The sequence below is a fragment of the Lepidochelys kempii genome, chromosome 22 (assembly GCF_965140265.1).
Source record: "Lepidochelys kempii isolate rLepKem1 chromosome 22, rLepKem1.hap2, whole genome shotgun sequence".
Classification (NCBI taxonomy): Eukaryota; Metazoa; Chordata; order Testudines; family Cheloniidae; genus Lepidochelys; species Lepidochelys kempii.
Window position 1 is genome coordinate 10913817 of NC_133277.1, and position 17497 is coordinate 10931313.

Here is a 17497-nt window from a genome sequence, read left to right on the forward strand (position 1 = left end):
GGAATGTCCCTCTGTACTATGATCTCCTTGCTGCCCTCACGGGCACTGGGAAAGGGTTAATGTCATTGATGTTAAAGAACATGCTCTTCACGGATTTTGACAATGGACGAGTAGACGCTTCAGGAGAGCAGCTAGCAAGAGGAGGCTTTATATTTAAAGGTACAGCAGTGAACAAATTTGGCTTAAAAAAGAAACATGAAATCTCACTGGAAACTTGAAACACCCTGCAATGGGATACTTCTACCAGTCGGGGTCCTAAGAGGCCCCCTCAAAGACAGGTTTGGCAGGGACACTAAGTAGTATCAAAGCCCATCACCTTCATTTTTCCCCATGTCTTCTGCAGTTTAGAACCAGATAGGGAGGAGGGTTCAGTGGCTTAAGGCTCAACCTTTTCCTTCCTGAGCTCCCCTGCGCCCCCAGTATGCTATAATAGCTCCAGGGCCCAGTGGGGGTGGCTTAGGGCTCTGGGCTTCAGCCATAGCAGGGGGCTGTGGATCTGCAGTTGAGAACTGCTGGCTTAAGAAATAGAATACAGCTGGCATGGGTTCTCCAAGGGGGGGGAGAATACTTCTGTGCCCTGTTTGGTGATGTGTATTTTTTTCCAGGTTGGAGGAAGTTCATACAATATTTTTCAGTTATTATTTTCCATTTGTTTCTGAACCTCTTTTTGCTCTTCCTGCTGGGCCTGGAAGATGAAGTGCCTCCAGGCTCTTGTCACAACCTGGCCCAGTACTGCACTGTACAGACATCAGCTTGTTAGAAGTGGACCCTATTGCTGGGTCTGGGTAGAGTCGAGTCACTGTGTCTAGCTCTGGGACTCAAAAAAAACACACTTCCTGGCTCAGACCTTTCATCTAAGCCCTTCCTTGGAACATAGAGCTCCGCAGTCCAACTGCCATAGTCCCCAAAACCAGTGCCTCAGACCTCTCAAGACCCCTAGTTGCTAACACACTTTCCCTCAGAGCTCCTCCTAGCTGGGCACTCTGGCTTAATCCCTGTTGGGAAAACGTGGCAGGAAAGGAAGGAACATGTTTCTTAACCACAGACCCCTTACTCTTAAAAAATCCTGGAAAGTTACAGATCTCTGGAGAAAAACAGAAGTCATAACACGCCCCTCCCCATACCTGATCTCCCCCATCTAAGAGTAAAAGGTCTGTCAGTATTCAGGCTGGCCAGAGTCCCTCCTGCCCTCCCTCTCTCCTCCATGATCTGCTTATATGTGGCAATGATCAACCCCTCTCCTTTTCAGAGCAGCAGCCCCTCTTAACTACAGTCTCTTTCCTTTTGCTATGTGTCCAGGGTGCAAAGTTGCCACTCCACCAGCCATGCCAATGTCCCTGTGTAGGAAATCCATTGTTCCATGGGGTTGGGCCAGCAGCTAAGAGACCATCAAAACTGATAGTTCCAGATTGCTCTGTGATGATCCTTCAACAAGGTGTCAAGCACCTTTCCTGAGCAAGGGAGATATCTAGAATGCAATTCAGTAAAGTTAGCTATGTGTTCAGCACATAATACAAAATGAAGATTACAATACAAAATTGAGGTCATAATTTGATACAGACATATCCCACTCTGTCATACCTCTCCTCTGGAACTTCCATCATGACTGAATGCAGGAAGTAGCAGCAGTCTCATGAGGAAAGGTTGCTCTTACAAGATTTCCACCCCCAGAAGTTTGGATCAGCATCCAAATTTTTGCACTGCTCTTCTGCACAAAATCCCAGCTCCAAATGTGTTGGAGCTCTGCAAAGACTAAGGTCTTTTCCTTTTGAGCTACAAATAAATACTTGTCACTGCCCTTTCGCCTTCAATATTGTGTGAGAGACTTATCCTGAATACCTAGTTATTCCCTGGTAGGGACACCAATTACAAAGGATATAGATACACAGATTTCCCCAGTGCTCTGCATCTTTATCTCTTGTATGTGGTGTATCTTTGCCTAAGCCCAGCTTTGCAAACATTTATACGCTTTGGTAACACACAGCACACAGAGCATGTAAGAGGCACTGGCAAGCATTTGTATGTTGCCCATAAAATTGGGAAACACTGATTTTGCAGGGGCACTGCACACATAAGAAGGGGACAAGCTGTGCACAGAGCTGCCAGTGGTCTGAAAACGCTGAGGTTTCTACTAGCGGCGGGTGAATTTGAAATGTCGGGAGGTTTTGTTTGGAAAAGCACCCCAAAACTTTGTGTTCTCCTCTTCTTCCTCTACACAAGTAGAATGGAAACACAGGGAGAATGATCCTTTGTTTATGAGGGTCTCACACATTTGAGCCATGTTCTGATTGCCATGAACACACAGGGCATGCATGTACAGGTGCTGGGGGGAGAAAATACAGCATTTTGCCAAACTTCCTTTTATCTCAAAAAAGTGCAATTTGGGTTTGCTCTCAGGTTTGGGTGGGGTGGAGGGGACTTTACACTTCCCGAGCTACCTGCTCTACTTCTATTCTCCTTAATGGCCCATATCCCCTTAACATAGTTCCATGTGCCTCCCAAATACCTCACCTATGGATCCCAAGGCAGGTAGCCTGCTTGGGACAGGTCAGCTTGGATTCACCCCTAAGGGAGATGAGTGTGCTGTAAGCAAGGGGCTCTGAAGGGATCCATAAGGACAACAGCACCTTCCAGCCAGATGGAGAAAGCTATGCCCAGAAGCTCCTCCCTATTCCCTCCTGCCCCACCACGTGCTGAAGTCCCAGGGGAAGCTGGAGCAGCAATATTGTCAGCAGCACTAGCTGTGACCCTCGGCTCAGGCAGAGGGAACACATTCTGATGAGCCATGCAGAGCCCACTCAGGGAATGAGCTTCGCAGGCACTCAGCTATCAGCCAGGGCTTTGAACAGCAAAGCAGGCTCTGATCAACCAATTCTGTACTGGGGTCCAAATGTTGCTGTAATTTGAGGTGGGGACAGAACCAGAAAGTGACTATGCACAAGTGGGACTTTAGTATCTGCTTCCTGCCATCTGCCAGTCCTATCTGCTGATTTAACTGACATCACGGATCATTTTAATCCTTTTAGCCCTTCAGAGCTTGTACCTACCTAGCTATCCCAGAAGCATCGGAGAATCAATATAGCTATGCAATTTTACTCTGCCTCATCTCCAGCCTTGTCGGCTAAGTTCTGATTGCAGAAGTTTTATTGCTGGTGACTAGGCAGAAATGGCCCAGCTTCATTTTCACCTCCCAGGAGGAGTTTGCAGCATTGGCAGCTTAGAGTGGGAATTTTTTGACTTTTTAAAACTGGGGGTGTTTGCTTCAGAACTCACAAAGAGGTTAAGGGCCAGGTTCTTGGATGGGACCATCTTTGTGTTTCGTGTTTTTACAATTAGACCAGGGTGAGCGTTGTTATTAATCCTCTTTGTGTTAGCAATAGGCTGGGTGAGGAAGCAGGCAACAAAAGACATTGTGGATAGCATAAAATGGGCTAGCGCAGACGAGTTCCACAGCCTTGACTTTGCCAATGACATTGCCTTATTATGCCCTTCCGTCAGAGGCAGAACAGGAAGCAGCAAAACCTGGACTGAAAGTAAATGCAGAGAAAACCAAGATTACAAAGGTGGAAAACTGGACAACAGATGCAAAGGTGCACATGGATGGAAAAGAAATCGAACAGGCAGAAAAGTTATGCTACTTGAGCAGCGTGATGACACTTGATGGTGGCTGTGATAAAGATATTCATATGAGATTAGGAAAACAAACACCACTTTTGGAAGGATGAACCACCTCTGGACAACCAGAGGCCTCCACACCAAACTCAAGATCAGATTATACCATGCAACTGTACTGAGCACGCTGCCGCATGCAGCAGGGACTTGCCCAATGACAACAGCTAACAAAGAGAGATTGGAGGCTGCCCACCACAGATGGTTGAAGAAGACATGACACATTTCATGGAAAGATAAAACTGCAAATGCGAGAGGAAGGGAGCTGAGTGGGCAGGACATGTTAGAAAATATCAAAGGAAAACGGCTGAGGTGGTTGGGATATGTACAATGTATGGAAGATGGGAGACATGCTACGCAAGCATTGAATTGGGTACCTTTTAGGAGGAAGGAGGAGACAGAAAGCAAGGAACACCCAGGAAGAACTGGCAGAAGACAGTGACAAACGTTATTGAATGTGTTGGCATCACCTGGGAAGTAGTACCACAACTAACGAGTGACCATAATCAGTGAACGAAGTGGACTGCCTGATGCGTCAGTGGCACAGAAGGAACTAAGGTATAAGGTAAGGTAAGGTTTGTACAGCGCCTAACACAATGCAGTCCTGGTCCTTGACTAGGACTCCTAGGTACTAACACATACACATCAATAATAATAATGGGCCCTATATTTTGGCAACTGCAAAAAAATGAAGGGCCCAAGTTTGAAAATGCAACTATTTGTGCCTGCAGCTTAGGACTGCCCCTGATTACAGGTGCAACCAGAAACTTAGATATCAAGTGACCCAACGAGCTGCAATTATTTATGCCGGCAATTTGTCCCCACAAAAGAGAGAAAAAAAAAGAGTGTCTTGCTTAAGGCTGGGCTGGAAATGTGACCCTGAATGTAGAACCCCACAATATCATTTTGATAGTGTCACTTTTCTAGCTATAATTATCAAAAAGACCTGTCTCTAAATATGGTCAGCAGGTGGAATTCAATTACACAACTGCCCTTCTGCACATGCAAACAGGCAGACACAGGACTGAGACCATCAGAGCCAGCTTCTCCTACCTGGAAACAAGAAGCATTAAAAGCATCTTGTCGTTTCCCCCACATACACACTGCTGTCTATCAGGGGCTGTGACGCAGCTCAACATGACTTCTGTCAAACTTTCTCCCTGTGCAGTGAGATATGCAAGGAACAGCTGGAGGCTTATCTAACCACACAGGGAGACACTGGTCCAGTGGAAAGGGAACTAGGCTGGGAGTTGGGAGACCTGGGTTCTTGTCCCAGCTTTGCCAATGACCTGCTGTTTAACCTTGGACAAGGCACTTCCCCTTTTCTGTGCCTTGGTTTCCCCACCTATGAAACAGGGATAATGATACTGACTTACCCTTGCCTTTTGAGATTCTCAGATGAAAAGCTCTGAATAAGAGCTAAATATTGTTGTTACTAATTATTACTGTTATGTTCCCAAGGGATTTAACAATAGGCATGCTTCATTTTACAACACAAGCTTGGAACAGTAGCCTATGAAGTCCAACGTCTGGCCCATGCCAGATGCGTTAGAGGAAAAAGCACCCATAATGCATTCTGCTGATTGCCACAGGACTCGAGAATGAATTTTTGAACAGAGCAGTCAGCTGGATATCCTGAAGCATGAACTCTTTCTGCACAACTACAGATCTCAGACATAAAATTATCCGTCCCTCTTAATTTCATGGACAGCATGGGACTTTTCTAAAATTCAGGTCCATCCACCCATATAAGTGGCAACTGTGGAATTCCTCAAGACTGGGGGATATCAGAGCACAAGAAAAGGCTCTACAAAAGAGACCTATCCTGCCATGTCTCCTACCTGCATCTTACCCCCACAGGGCAACAAGAGGGAAAGGGAAGGCTTATCCAGTCCCCCAAATACTTCCCAACCTTGCTGGAGAGAAAACACCCTACCCCAGAGGTGGGCAGCGCGACTGGCTCCGGCATGGTAAGGGGGCGGGGAGTGCTGGGGGGCAGTCAGGGGACAGGAGGCGGTTGGATGGGTCGGGGGCAGTTAGGGAGCAGGGGAGGGTTGGATGGGTTGGAGGTTCTGAGGGGGGCAGTCAGGACAGGGGCAGGGGTGGTTGGATGGGGCAGAGGTTTGGGTGGGGGCGGTCAGGGGACGGGAAACAGAGGGCCTTGGATAGGTGTGGGAGTCCTGGGGGGCCTGTCAGGGGTCGGGGGTGTGGATAAGGGTCGGGGCAGTCAGGGGACAGGGAGCAGGGGGGGGTATATAGGGGGTGGGGTCCCGGGGGGGCAGTTAGGGGCAGCAGTCCCAGGAGGGGGCAGTCAGGGGACAAGTAGCGGGGGGTTGGATGGGTCAGGGATTGTGAGGGGGGCAGTCAGGGGGCAGGAAGTGGGAGGGGGCAGATAGGGGGCACAGACTTCCCTAGCTGGCCCTCCATATAGTTTTGCAACCCCGATGTCGCCCTTGGGCCAAAAAGTTTGCCCACCCCTCCCCTACCCCCTTTCTCAGATCATGGGTCAGCATATCATGGAGGGGAAGAGGAAGGATGACAGAGATGGGGGGATGGCATAACCTTGCTGGGGGCCATCAAATTCCAGAATCTGTGCTGATCTAATGAAAGGGCTATGAAAAAACAGACCCTATTCAGCTGAGAACAGAGTGTTCTAGGAGCTCATGTAATGGAGAGGACAGATCTTTCTCCTCCTGTACTGGATACATCTCCAAAGGGCAGCTGGGGGCTCCCGGAGCTGGGACACCAGGTGCAAAAGGTTCCAAGCTTGGCAGAGAAAGGAGGAATTTATCTTATCCCAGCCGCTTGTCAAACCTACTTTACCCAACAATGCCGTCCACAAGCAGGCAGTGGCATGCGCTATAATTAACAGCCCACCTCTGAGACATTGGAGGGAGAACAATGCTGGCGTAGGAGGAATTGGAAGCAGGTGATCTTTGCGCCCTGACAGGTCTGCCAACAGCAGCAGATGTGCCGGTCCTAGCGAAGCAGTGTAGCTCTCATCAAATCGCTGTAGCCCGTTCCTGTAAGTCCCAGCAAAAAGTCATACCACGGGCTGTCTGTGCAATGAGGGGGGCAACTGGCACTGGTACCAACTGAAGACTATACTCCTTCATTGCTAACAGAGGGGAGTTGCATCCTTCACATTTGGACTTCTCCAAAGCTCAGCTATTTGGCACTGTAGCCATAAGGGTCAGCAGGTTTTGGATCTGGATCCGAATCCAAATTTTTCCAAAGTTCAGAGCAGGAGTGGGGCTCAGAGCCAGAGGTCTGGCCCCATCTCTCATTAACCCCCAAACCCCACCACCTCCAGCACACACACAACCAACCATCCCAACCCCAGCACAGACAACTCATACATACAAGTCTAATAAATCCTGAGCCATGCAGGGTATGTAAAGGAAAATTAAAGGAAGCTACACAGATAAACTCATGGTCAGCGAGGGGTGGGAACTGGACATTGGTTAATGAGGGATGAACCAGTTCACATAAAATATTAACCAAACCGAATGGCCACTCATAACCTTTGCCAGGTTCATCTGAAGCCCAAACTACCATCCAGAACCCAACCCCAACACCTTTCCCCAAATGCATCTCAAACCTGAATTGCTGCCCTGCACCTTCACCCAAAAGCCATCCCACAATTTTTTCCAGGTTTGAAAAGTTTGGGTTATTTTTTTCCCCTCTCATGATTTTGCATGTGTGTGGCAGCTTCTGCACTTGCTGGCTCAGGCCAGGACTGGGCAGGGAGCAACGAAGAGGCTGGTTCTCAAAGTCTTTGTCTCCTGCGTGGAAGCAGTACTCTCACCGAAAAGCCTGCTCCTGTGAAACTCCCAACCAAGAGGGGTGGATAGTCAGTGAAATGGCCAGGCTTGGGGTGCTTATCCAAACCTCCGAAAGGTTTGAAGCTCACCCATTATTCCTGGGGACGTCCCTACTTCCACCTCTTCATTTCCTTTTCACCTTCAAAGGCCCCACAAGAGGATAAAACCATAACCTCCCACAACCCAGCTGGAGAAAGGGTCTCTCCAGAGCCCAGCAATGCCAGTTCTCAGTCTGCCAAGGGTCAATCACCAGAGACGGATTTGGGGTGCTCCTTTCCTCCACAGAGGATGAGTGCATGTGTGTTACCAGGCTTCTGCATGCTGTCCATCCAGAATGCTAAGACAAGAGCTCAGCAAGTTGCAGCGCTGCAAACAGACGATTCCTTCAGTGTCGGTCCAGGTGGGCTCACAAAGTCCCGCATGCCTGAGTTGAGTGGGTTGGAGATGTGTGGCCCCCATCTAGGCACTCCCTCAGGGGCTTCCTCAAGATGCCCACACCTCTCTTGCCCCAGATCCCTTAAAACACACCCCTGGGCAGGCTCAATAAGCCCAGGAACCTTAGCAGTACTTCTGACAAAGTCACTCTGAGGTTTGCAACAAACCTCGACTGATAGAAGCTGCACCCAGCTTGGGGCTTTACTGGGACCATTTCAACTCAGACCCATCTCTTGCCAGCACACTGAGCTAGGAGCCGATTCGCCCCGAATTTTACACTGGCATTGGGCAGCAGCAGCTGCCTCTTATTTATCCCACTCCGCCAAAACCACCTCCATTCCTTTTCTCTTACTCTTGAATATCCTTCTCCTTATTAACGCAGGAGACCCCAGTGCACCAGGCTGCCTCAGTCAGAGTAACACAGCAGCAAGACATCCACCCCGGTCACTGCGTGCAGATGGCAGCATTCCACAATCGCTCGGGCTGCCTGGGCAATGGGAAATAGACTCCCTGAAGCTGTGGGACTGGCAGTGTGAGACAGTCCCGTCTGTACCTCCATGCACAGCAGAACGGCGACAGGGACACAGGGTGTTACCACCACCATGCCTCTCGGGGGCAAGGGGAAGTAGGAGCAGGCAAAGGTTGGTGTAAGATCCATTGGGAGCCTCAGATGGAGGAAATAGGCCTGACCTTCCACTTGCTCCCACCAGTGTAAACCAAGAGCAGCTCCTTGGACCTTAATGGAGTTACACTGGTGTGAGAGAGAGGAGGCTCAGAGGCTGCTACACCAGGTTTGGTGGCACATGGGTACTGCATCGGCCTGGGCAGGTGATTAATCTGCAGTCACGATACGATTTGTGAACAGAATGTTTTACTTCTTGAGCTGTCCTGAGATGAACTGTCCTTCCCTGCCCCCCCATTTTGGTTCAATCACTTATCCATCACCCTCTAGCTGTTGTCTATTTCTCTCATCTCTCTTCCCCACCCCCTCTGTCCATTCCTCTCCATTCCCCTCGTCTGTTTCTCTCCTCACATCCCCCTCCATGGACTTTTGGATGCTTGGGGAGCAGCACCGATGGTTCTTGTGTGTATGAGCTTAAGGATTGTATTTCCTGCTGGTTCAGCGGCATGGCATTTACACTTCATTTAAGCCTGCTCTCTTCTGTAAGTCCCAGGGGCGCCTCAGGGTCACAATAAAGAACAAGCCTGCAGTTCAAACAGAAGCGAGTGCATGAGTAAGCCTGAACTTGCAGTTCAACAGGGGTGAACAGTTTGGTGTGGTTTGTGCATAACCCCATCTTGATGCACTTGCTTAAAAACCTCAACAGTACTGTGTACTCATCTCACCCAGGCCTCCAGGGCTTCTCCTGCTCAGCCCTAGTCAATCTTCGGGCCACTCCTTTAAAAAGGAGCAGCATCTATGGGCTAACATCATCTGGGCATCACAAATCAGCTCCTAGGTGCTCATGTGGCTATCTGAGTAACTCGCAGACATCGGTGAACCCATCCTTACAACACGCCTGTGAGGTAGGGAAGGGATTCTCCTCCCCATTTGATAGATGGGAAACAGAGGCACACAGAGATGAAGAGACCTAAACAGGAAATCTTGGCAGAGGTGAGAACTGAAGCCAGGTCTCCTAGGTCCCAGTCCAGCACCTCAAAATTAAACTCCTTCCTAGTTTGCTTTGCTAGCTTTCACCTTCTAGAACTCTGAATGCACCTGCACAGTGTATTCAGCCACATCTCTCATTCCCAGACACCTGGATGCACAAACATAATACCCACAGACTGCACCCCAGCACAGGACCCACGCTCAGCCTCACCCACACCTGTCAACTTACATGGCTCTGCGGAAGGCGAGTTTTTTCCTCAGGGAAGACACATGCAAGTGACAGACATGCTTCACTGCTGTGCTGCAGGAGACCTTCTCAGGGCACGGGTTCTGAACCATGGTTTGGCCTTGTGGTACACCAGCCAAGTCTGGTGCCTACATCCCACGGAGTGGCATACCAACAGCAGCAGCCACAGCAGTCCAACACCAGGGCAAAGTCAGCGTCCTGTCTGAAGGAATCCAAGGACTTCAGCCCTGTGTGAATCACAGCTCCGAGTTTGTTCGTCCTGTCGAGTCAGATCACTTACAAGTTAACTCAACTGGTGATATCCTTGGTACCATCTTTGTTGCTAAGTGAAGGCTGGTAATTAAGATATGGCTGGACAGAGCCAAGAGATGAGCCCTACCCAGTCACATATTCCTTTCTGGTATCTTTCCACAGTTGCCCGGTAGTCCAGCGTCCCTCTGCTGGTGCCTGGGATATCCTCACTTCCCAACGGCTTCCCATGTGTATCAGGGTGGGTGCAGGTCCTCTCTCTCTCTGTCCTAGTTCTGCAGGAATGAGATGGTGCTGTGTGCAGAGCTCTACCTGCGTGTGATGTCAGAGGTGGTATGCTAGGGAGGAGGGACAAAGGTGCTTGATCCTCAGATCCTGGCAGGCTGCACAGGGAAGTTGATTCCAGAGGGGGTACGAACTTGCTTTTTACTATAGTTAGCAAGAGTGCTGAGTGCAGGATCCCTTAAGACACGTGCTCTGGCAGGCTCAGAAAAATTAAGGCCATACTGGAAGCATGCGCGAACGCTGCCTCCGCCACACAGGTGCAAGCAGGTACACAGCAGCTGGGAGATGCTTTTAAAGGCCTGTTCTTTTGGCATGTGCAGTGAGGAGGGGGGACCTGGGCTGCTTGTATTAAGATTTCCCCCAAAAAGTCACACCAAACTTTTAATGCAGTTTGAAAAACATCACAATCTTCCCCACCACCATCACCACCTTTAATTTCACACAAACTCGTCACCCTCCAGATGCAATAAAGAGGTGCTGACACACTCAAGAGGCATGGCCTGGCAGAAGCGGTGCTGATGCTACATTCACCTGAGTATAACAGAGGCAGGGGTGACTGGCAGGTTGTTCTCTGTAAGTGCCCCTGGGCTCTGGAATGCCCTCTGACCCTGGTCTGAAAGAGCTGGCATCGGCTGTTTGTTTCTTCTGGACTTTCCTGAGAGTTAGGGGATATTGAAGCACTGGTTGGTGCAGTGGGTGGTGGTATTTGTATTCAGAGCTGCTGCTTGGTAGATAAGTGAACAGCACATTTGGTTTTGTCATTGTAAATAATGAGCAGGATACTCAGAGCCTGCAAATGGGGGCTCTTTATTGCTCTTGAAAGAAAATAAATAAGATCCATGAGAAAGATCTGCCTCACCCAATGTGCAGTCCAGGCTGGCAAATTCAAGCTGTTCATAGAGCCTGCCCCAGAAGCTGAGTCTCTGGGTGCTTATCTGGATCCAGCCCAGACTCCAAACCTCTAGAGATTTCCCCTGTAATGCATAACCAGCATAATGCATTATACAAAACTAAAAAAATGAATGAGACTTTTTGTCAGTCCAATGAGCGTGAACCACTGTTCCCCACCCCAAGAAGAGATTACACCACTACGCCTCTGCCCTGGAGCTTGACGTGATTACAACGGCAAACAACAGAGGTAAAGGCAATTTACCAGCCCTGGATTTAGGTCAATTTAAGATTAGTCTAGTCAGTTAAACAATACATAAAAATTACTTGGAATTAAACATAAACAGCAGCAATCCTGAGGTCACCTTATGAGACACAGGTCACTGGGGATACTGCCACCACTACTTTATACGGGGGATATGGAGATCTTTAATAATGACTATACCTGGTCAGCACCTCCACTTCGCACCCCATCTGAAAGGCGGCACCTCCAGCAGCCCAGTCCAGCACCACACCAAAACTTTGGTTCAGTCCAGGCTCAAAAGGGGACAGCACTGTCTACTGAATCACCAGGACACTGCTTCTTTCCGTACCTGGAGACCGCCCTGCCCTGACCCTGCTTAGCCTATAAAATCCCAGACCAAGGTGATCTGACTTCACGTTTCCCAGCATCAGACAAAACTCAGATAATATCTAAGCACCTGTCTGCTTTGCTGTCAATTTCCCTGTGATCTAGTAGTATAGTGTTCTCAGCTAGCAAATTATGCCAGGATCAACAGCACCAGAGAGACTAGTAATTGGAGTGAAACATATTAAGGAAAGGGTTAGCTACAACTAGCAGGCACTAGTTCTGAGCCAAACACTCTGTTGGATTATTAATTAGCTCTTTATGGCTGGCTTGCTCTCTCCTGAGTGAGTCAAATCTTCAGGTCCTTACTAAGCTTTGATTCAGTCCTTACACAGCTCATCTGCCATTGAATTAATTACGAAGAATTTGACTTCAACAAGAGTTTGGCTTAGCAGACACTTAGTAAGAAGGATCTCTGATCCTGTGAGAGGAGACAAGTTGGAAGAAGTGCCTCAGGTCATCCTGGAAAGAAGCATTTCCTTCCTCATGTTTTTCATGCCAGCTGTGGCTTAAGGGGCGATGCACTCTCTTCTGCAAGGATAAGAGCAGCTGAGACTAGTAAACACAGAATACAGCCACCCCTTGCAAAGTATTTAACCATCTAAACTTGAATGCAACATCACAAACACATAATCAGCAACCAGCTCCTAACTAGGAGTATATTCATTCTCCCTTTATCACTGCAGCTCACAGTCAGAAAATTAACCAAGTATAATGGCATCTGACTTTATAAACCTGCTCTCTGTGTTTTTGATTCAGAGTAGCCTATGTGTCTGAGAGGCATTGTGGTGGGGAGAAGGCACTAGGAGGGGGGTGAACTCCATTGTTGAGTGGGACAAAGCCAAGGATTCTTGGTTCTGTTCCCACCTCACTCGTTGACAGGCTGTTTGGCCTTGGGCAAGTCACTTTACCTCTCTGTGTCCCCATCTGTGCAAAGGGGAGAAGCAGAGGGGGCAGTAGGGGTCGCCTGCCTCCCCATTTGCCGCCAGAGCCAGGGTGAGTCTGGAACACTGGCAGAAACTAAAATCAGCTTTTGACTTATAAAGCAAGCAAATCTGACCTAGATGCCATCAAGGGAGAATAAAACTGGAAGCCCATGCTAGTCACTCAGCTTTAGAACTTCATGAAAACTACTACCACATGCTGCAAATATACTGCTAATTTTGAAAGGAAAAAAAGTTAAATTAAAGGCTTTTCTGCGAGTCAGGGGTGCTAGAATTTTTTTTTTTTTTTTTAATAGTGCAGGTGCGTGAGAGCCATTGAACCAAACCGTAAACCCATAATGGAAACCACTTCAAGCCAAGCGGTGTGGCAGCACCCCCAGGTCCAGAACTTATGTCATGAGTGAAGATGATTGTCAGGGGTTTAGCAGACATCAATGCAGCTCACATTGGAGAGTGAGACTTCACTAAGAGCCTTTATCGTAAGTGTCCCTTCCTAGGGGCTCGTTTCTTTATGCTACCAGACACCAAGAAGGATGTTAAAAGCCTTAGATTGTGATACTGTGCTATTCCCGGGAGGAACGAAAGCCACATTGCCTGATCCCAAAGCTGAACAGTGTGGTAACAGGACCTAGTCAATTTAAGAAGTCAAAGTTCAGGTGTAGTACGGGACTAGAGGCTGTAATAAAACCAGCTTTCTAGACCAGAATAGTAAAAGAGGTTGCAGTAACACAGAGCCTGTAGCTGCTGTGTCACAGAAGAAAATGGACTGGGTTCTGATCCAATATGGACTAGGAGATGCAGTAATACTAACTCTTCTTGTTTGGCTGAAATAATAACTAATAAAATAGTAACAATAATAATAATAAAAAATAATATGCAAAGATTTTATAGGTATTCATTTTTCAGCCTCTTTTGTGCCAATGCTGCAGTATGAAGCAAAAATAAATCCACCCCAAGAGTCTGAAATTTATTAATTTTGGGCTGCTTGAATTGCAAAGAAATATTTACCCAGCTGCTGGATATCTGCCTTGCATACCTGACAACTGTCCCCAACACAAGAGACAGAGAGGAACAGCTCAATCACAAACTAGGCCTGGTCTACACTTAAAATTAGGTTGATATACATATGGCACTCGAGTGTGAAAAATTCACACCTCTGAGAGCCATCGTTATGCCGACCTAACCCAGTATAGATATGACTAGGTTGGCAGAAGAATTTTTCCATCGAGCTAGCTACTGCCGCTTGGGGAGGTGGATTATCTGGTGTGATGGAAAATCCCCTTCTGTTGCTGTAGGAGTGTCTATATTAGGGTATTACAGTGGCATAACTGTGCCACTGTAGTCCTGTAGTGTACACATGGCCCTAGTCTCAACACTAGCCTTGCAGAGGAATCTGGTACAAATTCAGTTGGGTGTTTATTAAGCAGAAGAAGAAGCTAATGATCAATCGGCAACGGTGTTTTGTTTGGGTAAAGGTTTGGAAGATAAATGTGGGGAAGGTAACTTCATAGTTTTGACTTGCAAAGCACATGGGAAAAACAGTTCCGTTTCCAAAAGCAACACCTGTGCCCGTGGGTTTCTTCCCAGTGCTCACAACACCAGTGCTGCTAGGCAAGGGGAAAAGCACCTTACATATTGACTAGAACTATGCACATCCAAAAGTAGATAAACCCAAAGACTAGGTGAAGCTGAACCTCAGTGTGTACACCCTGAGTTTACACTGGACCAGTAACAGTCTGGTAATGACACATCATTTATGATTTGTCAGGTAAGGGGGCTTGAGTATAAATGAACATCAGGCACATAAGTAACTGGGAGTGAGGACCTCAGGAGTTCTAATCCTTCCACTGCCACATTGCGTGGCCCTGTGCAAGTCATTTACACTCCCGTGCCTCAGTTTCCCAAAACATAAAATTAGGAAATGGCAATTACCTACTGCAGGGTATTAGAAAGATTAATTAGCCAATATTTTTACAGCACTTTGGACTCTTGAGGTGCAGTGCTGTATTTTTTGAGCCAATTCATTCACCTCACTAGAATGGGACAGAAAGGTTTTGAACAGCAACATGGAATCAAGGAGACTGGCAAATGGCTCAGGATGCCTCTTACCTCTTCTTGTGCTCAGTTTTGCTGGATATAGCAGATAAAGATGAGCCTCCAGGTAAAAACAGCCCATCAATCTCTACTGTCCAGCTCTTGCCACACCTCCAGTGATACCCTATTGGATAATTTACCCAAGGAAACCCACTTAAAGGCATTACTTTACACTTTTGTGGTCCTCCTCACCCAAGAATCTCATAGTGCTTTACAGAGGATGATAAATATCATCATCCCAATGTTTCACATGGGGAAACTAAGGCACAAATAATGACTTGCCCAAGGTCGCAGCTGGGAACAGAATGCAGGTCTCCTCACTCCTAGCTCCATGCCCTGTCCTACGAGCCCCTATGCCTCTTAGGGTATGACTACACTGGAATAAAAGACCTGCAGCACGGCCTGGCTGAGCTGACTCAGGCTCCTGGGTCTCGGGCTGCAGGGCTAAAAATTGCCATGCAGACGTTTGGACTCAGGCTGGAGCCCAGGCTCTGGGACCCTCCCACCACAAAATCCCAGATCTTAGGGTCCAGAGCCTGAACAGCCCAGCGGTCCAAGCCCTACAAGCCCGAGTCAGTTGACCATGGCCAGGGGTGTTTAATTGCTGCGTAGATATACCCATTAGGTTTAGGCACTCAACTACACACTTCTCACAACCTCTTTAAAGCTATGTGAGAGCAATTTGCATTTTAGACAGAAAAGCAACCCATGTAAAACAACATATAGCAACCACAATACTCAATCCACGATGACAATCCTTGTCAAGCCACACAGAGAAACTAGACCATGACGGACTGTTCTCTTCCTTACACTGACAGGTATCTCCTTCCTCCTTTCACAGACATTCCTCCTACTTAACATCTGATTTTCCAACACATTATTCTTTTTTCCATTATCTCACTCTTGACCCATCAAACATCTTGGTGTTCAGACTCCAGGAGCCACATAAACAACTGTTCACTGTCAAACACATATACTACCCATAATGGCACGTCCCATCCATGAACTATCCAAACTCTTCTACCCATTTAGAGTTTTGCTTTCTTTATCTTCTTATATGCTGTGCAATGTTCCAGATATCTCCAGATTCCCTGCTATGCAGCAGTACTCAGTCACATTCATGTATTATCAGTAACTGATCAGATATCAATATTATCAACATTTGCTACGGTAAGAGGATCTGTTCAATATTTTCTGTGACTGTAACATAACCTGCATTTATATAAGTGTTGCTTGCTGCATGTGCCTTGTTATACGTACTATTACCTGTGTTTGCAAGGCTACCTTCACCTAGTGTGCATCCTGTACTAATGGTGTCACTTGTGTTTACAAACATTATCTACATTTGATGTGTTACTTGATTTCATCTTATTACCTCTGATTGCAGGTTCCTCCTTCTGTGTTTCCACTATAATTAGGTTTTCCAGTTTTAGGTTTAAACTGACAACATCCCAAAGCAAAGTATACACTAATACCCAACATTCACTTTATTTGCAATGGTGAGAAGTGTTTGCAGAGAATACAAATGATGCATTCTTGGTGCAAGTTTCTCACTAGGACTGCAGGGCTTTAGGGGATAGGGGTTGGGGGTGTTACTTGTTAACATCATTCATGAAAACAGTTTTATACCTAAAATATGAGCCATAATTTGCCTGATAATAAACAAACAGCACAAACCAATACCCACGTTCAGGCTGATCAAGATTACCGTCATCTCCCCAATTCCCCACTGCTGGACAGGCCTACCTTTCGTCACGCATTCGGGGACTCAGGAATCGGGATGAATCGTCATCATGGCTGCTTTGTTGGCTACTCTGCTGGCTGCTGCAGAAAAAGACAGAAAGACATAAGCAGTTAGAGATCTGGATGGTCCAGCTGCTTCACTCACCTAAAGAAAAAAGGTAAAGAATTAAACTACACAGAGTTAGTACTTGTCTACACAGTGCGTGCACTGATTTCACTGGATTAGTTTGAAAAGTATTTTAGTTAAACGACTGCAGGTCTCATTGTGCGGACACTCACTCTTATCAATATAACAGTGTCCACACAGAGTTGCCGCAGTCTAATTATACTGATCCAAATAACGTCTACAGGTGCACATGTGTATAGACCAGGCCTTAGGTTTGCAAGTAAGAGACCAGCATCATATCTTGCTTCGTGCATCATATCTTGCCTTAAGTTGCTAAATCGTGCCTTGGCCTTATGTGACCACGGGATGGGGGTGGGGGGTGAGGGAGGTGTACTAGGACTCCCCCTCTTTGTGCAACCTGCATTACAGCCACCTGGATCATTCCTCCCAACCATGACGTTTCCCTAGCGGATGCTCCCCTCCCCCAAATGGGTGGGAAGAGCAAAGCCATGCATCCCTCCGCTCAAAAGGTAAGCCGCAAAAGAGTACTGCAAATTACTTCCTGTTGCAGAGCAAATAGGGAACTCCACCAACAGTTATGTGCTCCTCTTGTGTTTCTCATAGGGTGGAACACCTACGCATCACCATTTACGATGGGCTGTGTGCAAACATGATCTAGCCCTGTGAAACCAGCACAGTGCAAAATGTTCCACTCCAGTTGTGGGGCTGTGCTCAGTAAAACATGAGAAAATAGACAGTGGAACAAAATTCAA

At 47.4% G+C, this 17497-nt stretch overlaps 1 protein-coding gene across 11 annotated transcripts in view; it reads right to left on the reverse strand.

Moving 5' to 3' along the window:
* Positions 1 to 17497, reverse strand: part of GRAMD1B (GRAM domain containing 1B) — a 333007-nt gene that overhangs the window by 146523 nt on the left and 168987 nt on the right. For all 11 annotated transcript variants that reach the window (XR_012155938.1, XR_012155937.1, XR_012155939.1 and 8 more), the window contains one exon: positions 16622 to 16699. Coding sequence is in view for 8 of the 11 variants with exons in the window: in XM_073321021.1 (XP_073177122.1) it covers positions 16622 to 16699 (78 nt within the window). In the remaining 3 variants the exon portion in view is untranslated. The remainder of the gene's footprint in view (positions 1 to 16621; positions 16700 to 17497) is intronic.